At 40.8% G+C, this 16,894-nt stretch overlaps 1 protein-coding gene across 4 annotated transcripts in view; it reads right to left on the reverse strand.

Moving 5' to 3' along the window:
- LOC144603251 (voltage-dependent L-type calcium channel subunit beta-2-like) overlaps nucleotides 1–16,894 on the reverse strand; it is a 302,297-nt gene that overhangs the window by 167,330 nt on the left and 118,073 nt on the right. Inside the window, exons 1-2 of one of the 4 annotated variants that reach the window (XM_078416439.1) lie at nucleotides 14,731–14,781; nucleotides 13,313–14,076 (exon numbers count right to left, since the gene is read on the reverse strand). The exons of 2 other annotated variants lie outside the window; for them this stretch is intronic. In XM_078416439.1, the coding sequence (XP_078272565.1) occupies nucleotides 13,313–13,393 (81 nt within the window). In that variant the 5' untranslated portion in view covers nucleotides 13,394–14,076; nucleotides 14,731–14,781. Of the gene's footprint in view, nucleotides 1–13,312; nucleotides 14,077–14,730; nucleotides 14,819–16,894 lie in introns of those variants that run through there. One more of the 4 variants, XM_078416443.1, reaches the window with a different exon arrangement.

A 16,894-nucleotide genomic window follows, 5' to 3' on the forward strand; every position in this document is an offset into this window, starting at 1 on the left:
GATATTTGGAGATATAAAAATCCTTCAAGGCGGGAATATTCATGTCACTCTGCTACTCACAATTCCTATTCACACATAGATTATTTCCTCATTTCTAAACCAATGATAACCTGTGTGAACGATTCAGTGTATAAAAGTATTGTCATTTCAGATCATGCTTTACTACTAGTTAATTATACCGCTAGGACAGCTAGTAGAGGCCTTGCTGTGTGGCGATTAAACCCACGGTGGTTACATGATAAAAAATTCCTCGAATTTGTTGGAAAAAATATTGATACTTATTTCCAACTGAATACAACTCAAACTTTAGCATCAACTAGATGGGAGGCATTTAAAGCCTATATTCAAGGGCAAATGATCAGTTATTCAAGTAACAGTTCAAATAAACATCTGAAATTGATAGAGTTAGAAAAAGATATTAAAGAACTTGAGATAGAAATTAATCTTTACGATATAAAAGAGACCAGACAGAAATTGGCAATTCTCAGAGCACAGTACAACGAATTGTCCACAAATAAAGCAGCATCCAGCCTAATGAAACTGAAACAGACATTTTATGATCAAGGAGAGAAGGCAGGGGAGCTATTGGCCTGGCGTATAAAATCATTGCAAAATGAAAGATCAATTTTGGAAATTTAATCTGAGGAAGGGACAACAATAATAAATCCACAAGAAATCAACAATATTTTTCAATCATACTACTCAAAACTCTATACATCAGATGGTCCAGCCATCTCACAGACCCACCACAACTTCCTACACCAGTTAGAGATACCTGTTCTAGAAGAAGGAGCTAAAGATGAGCTTAATTCTCCAGTTGTATTATCAGAATTGTCGGAGGCCATTGTCAGTATGAAAGGAGGAAAGGCATCAGGGCCAGACGGTATACCTATTGATATTTATAAAACGTTTAAGGACAAGCTACTCATCCCATTATTAGACATGTTTGAAGAATCGGTTGGAAAGGGTGAGCTGCCACCTTCACTACAGAATGCACTTATAACTTTAATATTAAATCCAGGAAAGCCCTCCACAAAGTGTCAATCCTTTCGCCCTATCTCTTTGATTAACATCACTCTTTGATGTGAAAATAACAGCAAAAGTTCTTGCACGGAGGCTTGAGAAACACCTGCCATCTATTGTTGCTCTAGATCAAAATGGTTTTATTAAAGGAAGACAGGGCTTCCATAATATACGTTGAGTGTTGAATATTATACATGCAAAGAAAGAGGCCTCAGATGCGGCTGTGGTAGGACTTGATGCTGAAAAAGCCTTTGATAGGGTCGAACATGAATACCTATTTGAAGTGGTTAATCGTTTTGGAATTGGCAGTTACTTCCTCAATTGGATCAAAATCTTATATTATGATTCAAGGGCTTCAGTAATGACCAATTATATGGTATCAGAACAGTTTTCTCTCTTCAGAGGCACATGGCAAGGGTGCCCCATCACCTCTACTTTTTGTTCTGGCCATTGAGCCTTTAGCTATTGGAATTAGAAGCCACAGCGGGATATCTGGTATTAAAATTAATGATATTGAGAATAAAATAGGAATGTACGCGGATGACATTGTACTTTTTTTAACGGATCTGAAACAATCTATACCCAATTTACTAGATTTAATTGAAACATATGGAAGTTTTTCAGGTTATAAAGTTAATACATCTAAATCTACGATCCTATTTCTTAAAAGTTCTGAAAGACTAACCCCACCGCTACATACTCCTTTCAGAAATGTTTTGGAACGTTTTACATATCTTGGAGTAAAACTCACTCCAACAACAGAATCCATTGTGCCCACTAACTATAATCTGGTGGTTGACTCAGTGGTGGAATCTATTAACAGATGGAAATCCTTACCATTATCCATGATTGGACATATTAATGTTCTCAACATGAATATCCTTCCCAAGTTCCTTTACCTCTTTCAGACCATCCTGCTGGCTCCCCCTTTTAATTTTTTTACTAGAATGAAAAACCTTTTTCGTAGCTATATTTGGAACAGTAGACGTTCAAGGCTTCGCTTAACCCTGTTGTACTTACCGCATGACAGAGGTGGGTTAAAACTCCCTAACCTCCAGGGATACTATTGGGCGGCCCAGCTGGGGGCAGCCTCTTTTTAGTTTGTGCTTGAGTCACCCCTGCATTGGATAAGGATGGAGGAGGCCACAACTTCTAAAATTCCTTTAAATCTTTATCTATATTCAGCAAATATATCCACACTGAAAAAATACACTTTAAATCCCTGATAGTGTGGCATGAAGTGTTAAGTTATTGGGGGAAAATCCTCCTCTATCCCAATTTTCACCAATCTGGGGAAATAGAAACTTTACGCCAGGCACTAATGACTTGGGTTTTAAGATATGGGCGGACAAGGGTATCAGTAAAATCTCAGATTTATATAATAATGATATTCTTTTAAGTTTCAATGAAGTAAAACAAAAATTCAGACTTGACTCAAAACATTTTTTTAAGTATCTCCAGATTAGAAACTTCATAACAAAGACGCAAATCTCACTAGGTCTGCAAACTCAAAACTCTTTAGAAAAGGCGGCTTCAAACCATCATGAGGCAGGTGGCCAAAACTCACGATTTTACCAAATTATTATAGCTACAGCAAAGGAATCTTCAGAAGATAAAAGGCTTGCGTGGTGTTCAGATCTTGATGAAGAAATTACTGTAGAAGAATGGCAGGATATATGTTTACAATCTCAAGTCCAAACAATAAATACGCGGTTCAAATTACTCCAGTACAAATGGATAATGAGACTATATATTATTCCTGCTTTACTGCAGCGCATTAACCCTAATATACCTGATCTGTGTATCAAATGTGGTGTACATGAGAGTAGCTTGTTTCATTGCCTTTGGGAATGCCCCACCATCCAAGAGTACTGGAAGGAGATAATAACAACTTTATCTATTGCCACAAAAGAGAAGCTTCCTCTCTGTCCTAAACTTTGTATTTTCGGGTGTTTTCCAGCAAGCTGTAAACTTAACAATACAGATAAGAAGATGGTTATATTTTGTCTGCTTGAAGCTAAACATAAAATTGCTTTGTCAGTTTATAGACCAAACAGGCAAAGTTGGGTTGATAGATTACTGCAGTGTCTTGCTTTGGAGAAACTTATATATATAGTTAAGGAGAAATACGACACTTTTGAAAAGATTTGGGGCTCGTTTATGAAATTTCTGGAGGGGAAAGATTTTACTGAGGCCTTGTAGTGAACTGCTGACTGTCTTTATTTTCATTGTGATTATTGTCTGGTTAGGTTATTAAAGGTGGGAGCAGTATATATATATATATATATATATATATAAACATGTACTATAGCAGAAACGTGCCTTACTTCCTTTATATTTAAAGTGCCTTTAGGTTCCTAAAAGTGACCTTGCTGTTGATGTGCCTTGCTATGTTAAATGTTTTTGTATGCTATTTGAAAAAGCAATAAAAATAATATATTTTTTAAGATTCCAGCGTCTGTAGTCTCTTGTTTCTCCTTAACAATTAAAGAATGGATACTATGGAACTTATTTGGTATACATATTTTGTTACCCATAACCTACTTCTATCACATTGTTCATAAATCCTGATTTTATCTATCTTATTTTATTTTTATTTAATAGACTTTATTGCCATTCAAAAAACTATACACCAGACACATGCATATTTGAATGAAATTCCGTTGCATCTGGCTCACAATGTAACACCGAATAATAAAAATAGATAAAATAAAATAAATAAGTAACTCGCACATAAAAATAATGGCGGCGGACTATTGGGAATTCAAGAGTCTGATGGCTCGGGGGAAGAGGCTATTGCAGAACCTGGCTGTTCTGCTCCGTTTGCTGCAGTACCTTTTACCAAAGGGCAGGAGGGTGAACAATCCATGATGGAGATGGGTGGGGTCTTTAATAATGTTGTTGGCCTTGGTGAAGCAGCGTTTGTGTGCAATGTCCTGGATAGAAGAAAGTGAAGTCCCGATGATTTTCTCAGCCATCCTCACCATTCTCTGCACGGACTTCCAGTCTGAGGCTTTGCAGTCCCCAAACCAGACAGAGATGCTGCTGGTCAGTATGCTCTCTATGGTGCCTCTGTAGAAAGTGGTGAGGATGGGATGGGGGGAGGTGTGCTCTTCTCATCTGGCTCAGAAAGTGCAAACGCTGCTGGGCTCTCTTGACTAGAGATGCAGTGTTTAGGGACCAGGTCGGACTGTCTGTGATCTGCACCCCCCAGGAACCTAGTGCTACTGACTACCTCCACAGCGGTGTCACTGACGTGGAGTGGTGTGTGACTGCGCCAGTTTCTCCTGAAGTCAATGATGATCTCCTTTGTTTTTGCGACATCCAGGATCAGATTACTCGTGTTGCACCAGTCTACCAGTTGTTTCACCTCCTCCCTGTGAGCCAGTTCATTTTCGTCCCGGATAAGGCCCACCACTGTTGTGACATCCGCGTACTTCATGATGTGGTTTGTACTGAATCTGGCACATCAGTCGTGGGTCATCAGGGTAAACAGCAGCGGACTCAGGACACAGCCCTGAGGGGAACCAGTGCTCAGAGAGATGATGTTGGAGATGTTGTTTCCAACCCTCACTGACTGGGGTCTGTCAGTGCGGAAGTCCAGTAGCCAGTTACACAAGGGGGTGCTAAGGCCCAATGGACCCAATTTGCTTACCAAGTGCTGAGGGATGATCATGTTGAATGCTGAACTGAAGTCCACGAACAGCATTCGCACATGTGTGTTCTTCTCCGCCAGATGTGCCAGGCACAGGTGGAGTGCAGAGGATATGGCGTCCTCTGTGGAGCGGTTTGGCCGATAAGCAAACTGGAACGGGCCAAGTGTGCGGGGGAGTCTGGAGATAATATGGTATCTGATAGTGATATCATATTTACAAATGTAACTCTTTATTTTTTTTCTGAGAAAAGAATGGAGGCACAGATAATGATAGAAATTATAGCCAGTGCTGATAGAAATGCACTGAAGGATGAGAAAATCATACCATTTTAATATCATTTCACTGTATCTTTTTTTTCCGGCACCACATGTAGAACAATCCAGCACACTGTCTGTGCCGAACATAATTCCAAGACCAATTCTTATCAGCCTAGGGGTAATCTATATTATTCTACACCCTACAGATGCATATGCCTATCCAAAAGTCTCAAAAGTCACTATCATATCGGCCTCAGTCACCAGTGTGTTCCAGGTGCTCACCATGCTCGGTGTAAAAAAAACCTGTCCTGTGCATCTCCTTTAAACTTTCCCCTCTGATCTTATGTCCTTTGGTATTTCATACTTTCACACTTGGATCGAATAATATAATCACATGGCAGGACATCAAAGAATATTTTTTAAGTGGCCATTTTGATCCACAATAAACCCAAAAGCTCCTTAACAATTGGAGCTGGCCAATTTTAGATGGAGGAATGTCAAATCTAGCCATAGCAAATATCCAAGCCTAATAGCTACCAGATGTTCTTCAATGGTCTCCTTCGGCTCCATTTACCCTATTCCACTCTCTTAGGATGATTATCACTTGCCCAATCAAAAACTGGAAAACGATATTCAAAGTTTGCATTTTCTTCAACGATTTTCCTCTGCGCCGATCAAGTATTAAGTAGGGGAGGGGAGCAACTACAATACATAACTCTTTTTCACCTCACAAAAGACTTTGAGAGATTTCGATTACCCCTTTTCATATTAGCTGTTTACAGAAATACATCTCCATCTCACATGACAGCGTGTAAGGTATAAGCTTAACCAACAACCTTAATCAAATTGCAGGCTGGTGACAAACAACATTACTTCATTGTCCCAACATCTTGCGCAATCTTTCTCACCGCATCCCTGCACCTCACCTCCAACGAGCTTCCCTCTACCGTCACTTCCCTCTACTGTCAAACTAATCTACAGGGCAAGAGGAAACTATTCAGCTAATATTACCTGCACCTCGAGATAACTCACTCTATCTAAACCATACACACGATGCTTGCGCAAACACACATTTGGAGGCTGAGGTCAAAACAAAGGAATGTGCCTACAGTTAACATCCACAAAACAAAGTTCATATACCAATGTTGTGTACAAATTTGCTCTCTGAAACTAAAGATCCATAATGACATTATGAAGAATGTGGACCACTTCTCATTTCTACGTTACCGTTTCTCCTCTTATCAATAATGAGGTCCACTAACATTTTTCAGTGTGTCGGCTTAAACTCTGGCTAAGTGTGTTTGATAATCAAGACCTTAGTTTAGAGAGTTTAGGTTGGAGATACAGAGTGGAAATGGGCCTCTCGGCCCAACATGTCCATGCTGACTAGCGATCACCCCTACATTAGTTTTATTGTACACACCAGGGGAAATATCCAGAAGTCTACAAACTTGCACATCTTTGAAATGAGGGAGGAAATCGGAGGACCTAGAGGAAACCCAAATGGTAAGGGAGATCGTGAAAACCCCATGCAGACAGCACCTGTAGTCAGGATCGAACCCAGATCTCCGGCGCTGTAAAGCAGCAACTCTACCGTGACGCCATTGTGCCTCCTCTAATCTAACAAACATTTTTGATACTTTGAGCATTAGTTCTTCAAGCCCTCAGGTATGCTTCTGGAACAAGTGCTTCATACACCAGGAATTGCAAAACACCAGAGGTGCTGCACCAAGGTCGTCTCTGTAAAATACTCCAAAACCACTGATAGGAAATCAAAACCATAATGAACATCCATTGATAGGATCAGTTCAAGATCTGCTCTCAGGCCATCCTCCACACTGAAGCCCAGTTATACTCACCTCCATCAAACTGGGCATTTGCAATCCCACCAGCAGACTCTCAAAACGAATGATAGACACAAAATGCTGGAGTAACTCAGCGGGACAGGCAGCATCTCTGGAGAGAAGGAGTGGGTGACGTTGAGTTGAGACCCTTCTTCAGACAATCAAAACTAATATTCTATTCTGAGCTCCATTCCGGCATGAAGTTGCCTGATGCACTGATAAAAAGATTTGAGGATGTTCTCAGAGCTGAAACTATGACAATTTTTCTGCATTAGCGCTGGAAAAATAAATCTCTAACCTTGCATTAGATCAGAACCGAAATAGGTACAGAAACTCCATTCATATGAATGCAGCGGAATGATTGTAGAGCACCAAGGCAGTAGATAAGATACTTGAGTATGGTTGAATTTCTTTAAAGTGTTGTATTCTGATTTTTGTTTATTCGTGGTTTTTGACAGACAACTAATCCAGAGCACACTGCCTAACTGGCAAAGTCTTTGCAGTAAGTTTTGTGTCATCTTTGCTTGGCATCTATTGCTACAAACTCACACTCATTTCACTTGACACTCATGTGATGACATCTTCAGCAGCAAGAACCTTATTATTGATGACTAGTTTGACTTTGGACAGAAGGTTGACATCAAGAGACCTTCAAAAGTTGCAAAAGTTTCAAGAGGACTAGAATATAAAAACAGGGTTGTAATACTGAGGCTTTATAAGGCACTGGTCAGACCGCATTTGAAGTATTGTGAGCAGTTTTGGGCCTCATATCTGAGGAAGGATGTGCTGGCATTGGATAGGATCCAGAGGAGGTTTATGAGAATGATCCCAGGAATGATTAGGTTAACATATGATGAGTGTTTGATGGCACTGGGCCTGTACACACTGGAGTTTAGAAGGATGAGGGGTGACCTTATTGAAACTTACCAAATAGTGAAAGGCCTGGATCGAGTGAATGTTTCCACTAATGACAGAGTCTAGGACCAGAGACCATAGCCTCAATAATAAAAAGGACATACCCTTAGAAAGGAGATGAGGAGGGATTTTGTTAGTCAGAGGCTGGTGAATCTGTGGAATTCATTACCACAGACAGCTGTGGAGGCCAAGTCATTGGGTATTTTAAGATGCATATTGACAGATTCTTGATCAGTCAGGGATTATGGGTAGAAGGCAGAAAGATGGGCTTGAGAATGAAAGATAGATCAGCCATGATTGAACGGCGGAGTAGACGATGGGCCGGATGGCCTAATTCTGCTCCAATAACCTACGAACTTCCCATCTCCACCCCTTTCCACCTTCCACAGAGATCGTTCCCTCCGCAACTCCCTGGTTAACTCATCACTTCCCACCCAAAGCACCCCCTCCTCAGGTACCTTCTCCTGCAACCGGTGGGGATGTAATACCTGTCCCTATACCTCCTCCCTTGACTCTGTCCAGGGACCCCGGCAGTCCTTTCAGGTTAGGCAGAGGTTCACTTGCACATCCTCCAACCTCATCTACTGGACCCGTTGACGAGACCAAGCATGATCATTTTTCTGAACACCTTTGCTCAGTCCACCTGATCATCCGGTTGCTAAACACTTTAATTCTCCTTTCCATTCCCACACAGACCTTTCTGTCCTAGGCCTCCTTCATTGTTAGAGTGAGGCAAAACGCAAATTGGAGGAACAGCGTCTCATATTTCACTTGGGCAGCTTACAACTATAACCTGTATAGTTGGGGTATTACTTTTGATTTCTCTAACTTCGTAACCCCTGCATTCCCTTTCTCTCCATCCCTCCCCCACCCAAGACGCACCAGCTTTTCGTTCTCACCGAGCTACAGCTAACAATGACCTGTTTCCTTTTATCATATCTTTATTTGTTCTATATCTCTCTACATCGTCGTCTATATCTCTCATTTCCCTTACCTTTGACTTCTAGTCTGAAGAAGGGTCTCGACACGAAACGTCAGTCATTCCTTCACTCCAGAGATGCTGCCTGTCCTGCTGAGTTACTCCAGCATTTTGTGTCTATCTTCGGTTTAAACCAGCATCTGTAGTTCCTTCCTACACATTACATTTATCATGTCCAGTCAGGAAATTTGAGTTTAATTTAGAGATACACCATTTGAATCAGGCCCTTCGGCCAGTTTTCCTTGCCTCCTGCTCAATTGAGGCATTAAATCCCTCCCTATATAGACATCTTCTGGCAGCTCTTGCAGATGAGGAAGAATAACCAGGTTAAAATGTCTACCTTTGAACATTTCCTGAATTAGATGTCAAGGATTGTATAAGAGTTTCTTAGAGTAAGTCCACTGCACATGACGCAATCAGGTTTTTTTTCAAATGATGCACAAAAACAAGTATTCCCTTACAGTAGCAGAATAATTTATCTCATGTGTTGGATTAGTTTAGTTTAGTTTGTTGTCATGTGTACCGAGGTACAGTAAAAAGCTTTTTGTTGATTGCTAACCAGTCAGTGGAAAGACTATACGAGATTACAATTGGGTCATCCACAGTATACAGATAAATGATGAAAGGAATAAAGTTTAGTGCAAGATAAAGTCTAGTAAAGTCCGATTAAAGATAGTCCAAGTGTCTCCAATGAGGTAGATGGTAGTTTAGGACCGCTCTCTAGTTGGTGATAGGATGGTTCAGTTGCCTGATTACAGCTGGGAAGAAACTATCCCTGAATCTGGAGGTGTGTGTTTTCACACTTCTGTACATCTTGCCTGATGGGAGAGGGCAGAAGAGGGAGTGATCGGGATAAGACTCGTCTTTGCTTATGCTGGTGGCCTTGCAGAGGCATCTCAATTATCTTAGTGAGGATAGACACACACAATTACCATTTCCTAGTTTTCTATGACATCTACAAAAGTTAGAAGCATAAACATGTTGCATAATAATCCAGGCATAGTGGGGCGAGCTGCCGCAGAGCAACAAAAGCTCCACATCCTTTACCTGTTCTACATTCAGAGCCAATAAAGATTAGACACCTCAGGAAATCCACACAAGATTTCCTGCTTTCCATTCCCTGTTGTAGTATCCTGCCTGCATTGTCTGCTTGAAATACTGGAAGAATAGGTGCAGAAGACTTGATTTGAGATAAAGGCTCTGAACAAAAAGATATTGCTGACAGCTTCTAAAAGGGTTTCATGGAGTCAGTCCACTACACATGCAGCAAGAATGGATCACAGTCCGCACTGGGACACAATGGCTCTGTAAGCTGTGCCACTGTGTTGCACCTCCTCTTTAACATGCACTTACTTTCCTACATTCTATACATTATAAAAATGAAGCCATTAGTTAAACAATCTGAGGTAAAATTGTGTTACTCATTAGGAAGGCTGGCTCCGTCCTGGGGGTGGAGTTGGATTCATGGAAGGTGGTCTTGGAGGGGAGGATCATAAGATCAGAATAAGTAATAAGTACATAAGATTATATAAAATTCTTAGACGATTGGTCAGGGTAGATGCAAGAGAAATGTTCCCAATGTTGGGGAGTCTAGAACCAGGGGTCAGTTTATGAATAAGGTGTAGGCCATTTATGACCGAGATGAGGAAAAACTTTTTCACTCAGAGAGTTGTGAATCTGTGGAATGCTCGGCGATAGAAGGCAGTGGAGGCCAATTCACTGGACGTTTTCACGAGAGAGTTAGATTTAGCTCTTAAGGCTAAGGGAATCAAGGGATATGGGGAAAAAGCCGGAATGGGGTACTGATTTTGGATGATCAGCCATGATCATATTGGATGATGATGCTGACTCGAGGGGCCGAATGGCCTACTCCTGAACCTATTTTCTATGTTTCTATGTTGTGAATGTGCTGCTTGGGGGGGGGGGGGGGGGGGGTTGGTGGGGGGGTGGGGGGGGGAGGTGTTGGTGGAATACTATATTGGCATTTAAGAGTCTTGTGAATGGGCATATGGATATGTTGGGAAATGGAGGGATTCCATGAAGGCAGATAAGATTTGGTCTTGACATTGTGTCCGGCACAGACATTGTGGGCCAAAGGGCCTTTTCTCATGATGTACATATGGTCAATGTTGTTTATCCCTCCATTCCCTGCATATCCACGTGCCTATCCAAAAGTCTCTTGAATGCAATTATCGTATCTGCTCCCACCTGCACCCTTGGCAACCTATTCCAGCCACTCACAACTCTGTGTAAAAAAACTTGCTTCACTGATGAATGAGGCTCACTTAAACAATAGTACTGTTTTGTTATATTTCATGTCTGTCAACCACAATTACCGACCTCAAATCCAATTGAAATTCTCATGGAAAATTAGCCCCATTCCACCTTACATTGATGCCATTTGTGATGGGTATCTTGGTGTTTTGATCACCTTGCAGTAATTAAACCAATGTAAAATTCAACTTTGTTCTTCAAGGTTCATCTTCTCAGCTGCATCCTCTCTATCTGCACCTTCTGTATCTCCTTTGCCATGTACAACATCGTTTGTCAATGGGCAAGCAGATGGTCAGTTATCAGTCTTTCACTTGTATTACTATGAAGTACCGGTATGAAAGCCACCCAGTGTGACTCACTCTAATGACCCCAGCCCTCTTGTAAAGCATCTGCCATTTTCACTGGCCTCTCTGTGGCAGGTAGCTCAGATAGAAAATAGCACACGGGTGGGAAATGAAAATAAAAACCTATGCCCACTCATACATGGCCCAGATCTTTGCAATTATGCTGCCCTCCAAGGACACTGATGTTACTCGTTTCTACATTTAGTTACCAAAAATGCTCATCCTCCATTTACAATGACATTTGAGCTGTTGTACATTATTTACGATGTTCTTTGCACTTCTTAATTTGCACTATGAGTAGGTAGAGGTTTTAATTACCATTCCCACCGATGATGTGTCACTAAAGCAAGTGATGCAAAACAACATTTCACAAACCTTCGCAATCTTTCTTCAAGGACATTTAAAGAAGAGAATTTCACAGGGATGTATTAAAACCATTTTCAACACATTCATTGTCAAAAATAACCACAGAATTCTACATTTTTGATGTACGCACAAAACATTGCCATGCTTCCGAAGACAGGCACAAAATGCTGGAGTAACTCAATGGGTCAGACAGCGTCTTTGGAGAAAAGGAAGGGGAGCCGTTTCGGGTCGAGACCCTTCTTCAGGTTGAGTCAGGGGAAAGGGAAACATGCTTTGCCATACAGTTTGACTGCTGATCTTTCAGGGTTTTTTAAAATATTACAAACAGTAATCTAGATTAGTAAGCAGTTTTTAATCTTGGCTGGCGAACTTTCAAATTGCTTTCAATGTGTGTTTCTCCCCATATCCCCAGCACAAGAGCCAGGAAGATTTTATGCAATAGGTGATATTTGACCTCCAAGCAAAAAAAAAAATGCAGTGTTAACTCCATGCGAATCTCCAGTACCACAGCTGATAATATTTGAAAAGCAAAATAGGTCACCCTGTTTAATTAAAGATTTATGCAATAAGTTAACATTGTGCCCGTCACCAATAGCATCTGGATCACAGAATTATTACATGCAGCACATAATAGGAGGCTCACAAAGAATGACCAAATCAACTTGGATTTAGGTTGTGGAGCACTTTATATTAGAAGAATTAATCTCTAACTAGGGCTGGCATCTGTTCTTCCTGCTTTATACCCTATTGCAGAGACCGGCTTCACTTAGATTTGGTTGAGATGGCAAGTATGTACATATAAAAACAAAAGATTCACAAAAGCCGACTGATGTTTCATTTCCTGAATGCGAAAGCATTAAGGTATATACAATGAAAATGGAAGGGCTGAGTGTGTATATGCAGCTTGTGTAATCTAAACTCCTCTCTGATTTACAATCTATCCATCTGTTTCCCAGTGTGTATGTTTTATTTTAGCTTCAGCAGGTATACTCCCAAAGAGATCAACTTTCACGTTTTGGGAAACAATTCTCGTGAGCCTGAGTGATCCACATCTGCTGCTTTTCACCAATCTCTCTACAATAAGCACACCTAAAATTTCTGTCGCAAATAACATCAATCCATTTGGCACCAACAAGAGCACAATTTCCTTTTATCTTAATAAGGAGAAAGGTGTATTCATTATAATAGCATTCTATGAGCCTTTAATTAAACAACTGGAACAAAATATGCTGAAGTTCTAATCAGTTTCCCGGTCAGCATTCCATGCATATCTTCCAAAGATTTCAGAACTTTCAGAAAATAATCTCTTATTTCACACAATAATAAATCTACAATTAATGAGGTAGGTCGCACCATTACTACTGATACGGTTACTGTGTGACTGAAGTCTTCATTGATTGTACATTCATAAGCAGGAAAAATATTTTGTCAGAAGTTTACCTGCATGGTAGTTTCAAAAATGACTAAAGCAGAAAGTTTTGCCAAATAATTAACCATAAATATAAACTAACAGACTGTGGTTATTATCCATTTTTTGCAATACAGTAAGAAAATCTGAAAGTAAACATCAACGCAATATAACAGCAAATAACATTCTGGAAACTGTAAAAATAGTCACATTCTCGTCACAAGTTTAAACGTTTGAAGTACTTACCCAGGAGACATTTTTGGCCTTGGGTGTTTTAAGCATGGCAACATGTAGGGTTGTGAAAACCAACAGCAGTCCCACCAGCATGGGAAGCTTGGTGGAGATGACCAGTTGTAGCAGTCACCCAAATCTATATAGTTCCCTGGCCTGGTTAACGGAGGCACAGCGGTAGTTAAAAGAAATGCCAACACATTCAGCCATGTCCACTTCTGCCATTGTTGTTAAAATGCTGCGTCTGTACCCCAGGTACCATTTAAAACATCTTTCCACAGACCGTTCCCAATGATAAATCCTTTATGTCCACCACAGACAGGCCGATTCTTCTATCCCACAGAAATTGTCATAAAAGCAGAGTGGGAATGAGACACATCACGTATCTTTGACTTGCCAGGGGTGGAGCCGGAGCTAAGATGGACACTGCTGTGCCCAATCACACACTAAGCCTTAATGAAGACTTTGAGCCTGTGGCTTACGCAAGCATTAAGATATAAATAAATACTGAAAAGACTACCACTGGGAAGACCTTGAAGGGCTGCTGCTATTCGCTTCTGTTTTCATTGCTGTGTCCCACAACAAAGCCAAACTTCAGTCTTATTCATGGTGATGTCAGCAACCTGTTCTCTATCCATTTAATAATGCATGTGCAAAGGTAGTTGGTGCCGACTAATTTTTACTTAGTAATGCTCTCTGATAGCTGCAGAGTCACATGGTACATCTGGTGTGAACAGGCCCCCATGGCTGGAGTCAAGTAACCTGACAGCAACAATTTTCTGAGGAGAAACAAAGCATTCAGAATCACCTGGAAATAGATTCCAATCTCCCCTCCGCTCACTCACTCTCGCTCCCGTATACTCTCTTCCCTTCTATTGCTCTGTTTCACCTCACGTCAATCTAGATTAGTTAAGTAGATCCAGGCTAAATTTTACAACGATCACTACTGATTAGTGTGGGTTGATTGAAGGCGGATTACAGACAAGGGCCTCTCCCTTCCTATTTCACAAGCGGGTCAGTCCCATTTACAAAGTTCTTAGATTCCCTCAGCAGGGCCTGCTGCAATAATCCATTTTGAATCAAACAATTATTGCTGGGTTACAGTTTATTTCTGAGGAAATCGCTACTTTAACAGACAATGTTACATATATAAGTTAAAAACAAACAGGTACTTATTGTTAAAACAACAATTTAATATATAAAATATTTGTCTCTATATCTAAATAGTTAATATTACTGGAATTTATTCTCCATTGAGAACTGCTCTTTCCCTGCAAAACTATGATATTTGTGTGACTTTCTGTGAAGAATTACACACACAACATTTTTTTTCTTAAATAGTGAAGTTTCATTACATTATTAAAAAAGCCTATCCATTAAATTAACTTGATTGCTCCAGGGTTGCTGGGTTATATAAAAGCATAACATGTCACCTTGCTCCAGACGGATCGGTGCACCATTTCCCAGCCTCCAGAAGATGCTCACAGTCTGCAGAGAAATGCTACGAACACGGATTCGCAACCAGAGGGTGTTTGTTTCCATGGCAACGCTCACCAGATTCCAGCGACGAAGAATAATTCAAAAGCGTCAATGATAGAGGGGTAATGAATTTACATTTCCCAGTCATTTAGTTTCAATATATAAATACTGGAGTTCTGTTCCACCACTGGAAATATGGGAGTTCCAGCTGCTGGTTTGGTTCAGAATCTGTATCAGGATAAGTCCCGGGAATGGGGTCATTTACATCAAGGCGATGGAAACTCATACTTTAAATGCCACTTAATATTCCTTCAATGTCCCAGGATACTCAAGTATTTGTTACCGATTGGGCAAAGGAAATTGTAGATGATTACAGATTAATACTAAAAAAAAAATTAATTCTTAAATTTAACAATTATTTTTCTGCTATTGGTAACATATTGGTAATGCACAGCTGTAATTATCCAAAGTGAATTTCAAAATTCAATTTTGGCCATCATTTCCATGCTCACTGGTGCCTCTTCAATGAATAGTTCTAGTTCACGCTCTTATTCCTTTCTTTAGATCCAAAACAACATCTGTAGTAGATCATTGCTGAGGTACTTAGCCATGCATCTTTCCATTCTTTGATCTCTAGCACATGACACAGTTTTTTGAACAATTATAACCGGCATTCTTCTACTGCTTTTGATGCTGCCAAGCAAACCAAGGATTGATACTTGAGGTTAGGATTGTGCAGTATAGTTCAAGAGTCGGATGGGAAGAGGTTGTTTTTGAGCCTGGTGGTCACGGTTCTCAGGCTCTCAGACGCACCTGCCCATCAGGAGGAGCCACTCAGAACCTTGTTGAACATTGCCTCATTTCACCTCCCTCCCCAGCTACCTCCATCTTCCACCCAACTGAACCATATGCTAGTATATAAAATACAACAAAAGACATTACATGACGCAAGACCAGTCCTGAAGAATGGTTAGAGATCAAGGCTTAGGGAACAATCTTATATTAAGTTCCAAATATAAAAACCTTATATTAAGTTCCAAATCTTCAATTCAAGGGATTCCCAGAGCAGTGCTTTTGGTTCACACTCTACATTTCACTTTTGTCTTGGAATTCAAAAGTTCCCACCAAGCCGTATGACTTAAGGAGAGTGGGGGAGGTGCACTTACATTCTGGGGCACAACCATCCCAATTAAGTCTTCGCACTGGGAGTATCAGGAGCATGGTTAGAACCAAGCACCTATGTTATTTAACATATTCCTACTTACAGCAGAAGAAGAAGAGATGAAAATTAGACTAGCTCCTTGCCTTTAGCCCCTTTGAGATTACCGACAGGGCAGTGCAAAACGTGATGCACATCTGGTTATCATGTTAGAGAGTGGCACATGTACACGTGGAGAGCTGAACATTTCTTGTGAAGCACTCTGAATGGTAACCATAGAGAAACTCAGACTACCAGTTGCAAGAAGCCAGAGTGCTTAGATTACAGCAGTGAAAATCAAACTGCCACCGAGCAAAGATGTGAAATGGCAAACATCTCCTGAGTGGATTCAACACAAACAGCTAAACCTTTAGAAATGCATGTATGAGTGCAAAATCATTTATTCCCCGTCAAACTACCGCACTGCACACATCTCACATCAGGACAGCCATCAGGAGCAGGGAAACAAGCGGCCAGAGACACAATACCCACCATTCCTTCCACAAAAGTTAGTGGTATTATGGATAACAAGGAAGATTGTCTAGAGCTAAACATAGATCAGATGGGAAGTTGGGCAGAGCATTGGCTGATAGGATTTAATCTGGCCAAGTGCAAGGTGATTTGAATAGGGGCAGGACATATAGAGTAAATATTTAGGAAGTCAAGGAACATTGATGGATAGAGGGACCTTTGGCATTAAAGCTCATGGCCCCCTTAAAGTGGCAACATAGGTGGATAAAAATAAACAAACTGTCGGAGGAACTCAGTGAGTCAGGCCACTTCTGTGGAGAGAAATGGACCATTAATGTTTTGGGTCAAGATCTGTCATCAGACCAAAAGAGTGGAGGGGAGATAGATAGTCTTAAAGAGGTGAGGGGTGTGAAGCAAGGCTTGGCAAGCAATAGATGGATCCAGGTGAG

The sequence above is a fragment of the Rhinoraja longicauda genome, chromosome 2, assembly GCF_053455715.1.
Source record: "Rhinoraja longicauda isolate Sanriku21f chromosome 2, sRhiLon1.1, whole genome shotgun sequence".
NCBI classification, from domain to species: Eukaryota; Metazoa; Chordata; class Chondrichthyes; order Rajiformes; family Arhynchobatidae; genus Rhinoraja; species Rhinoraja longicauda.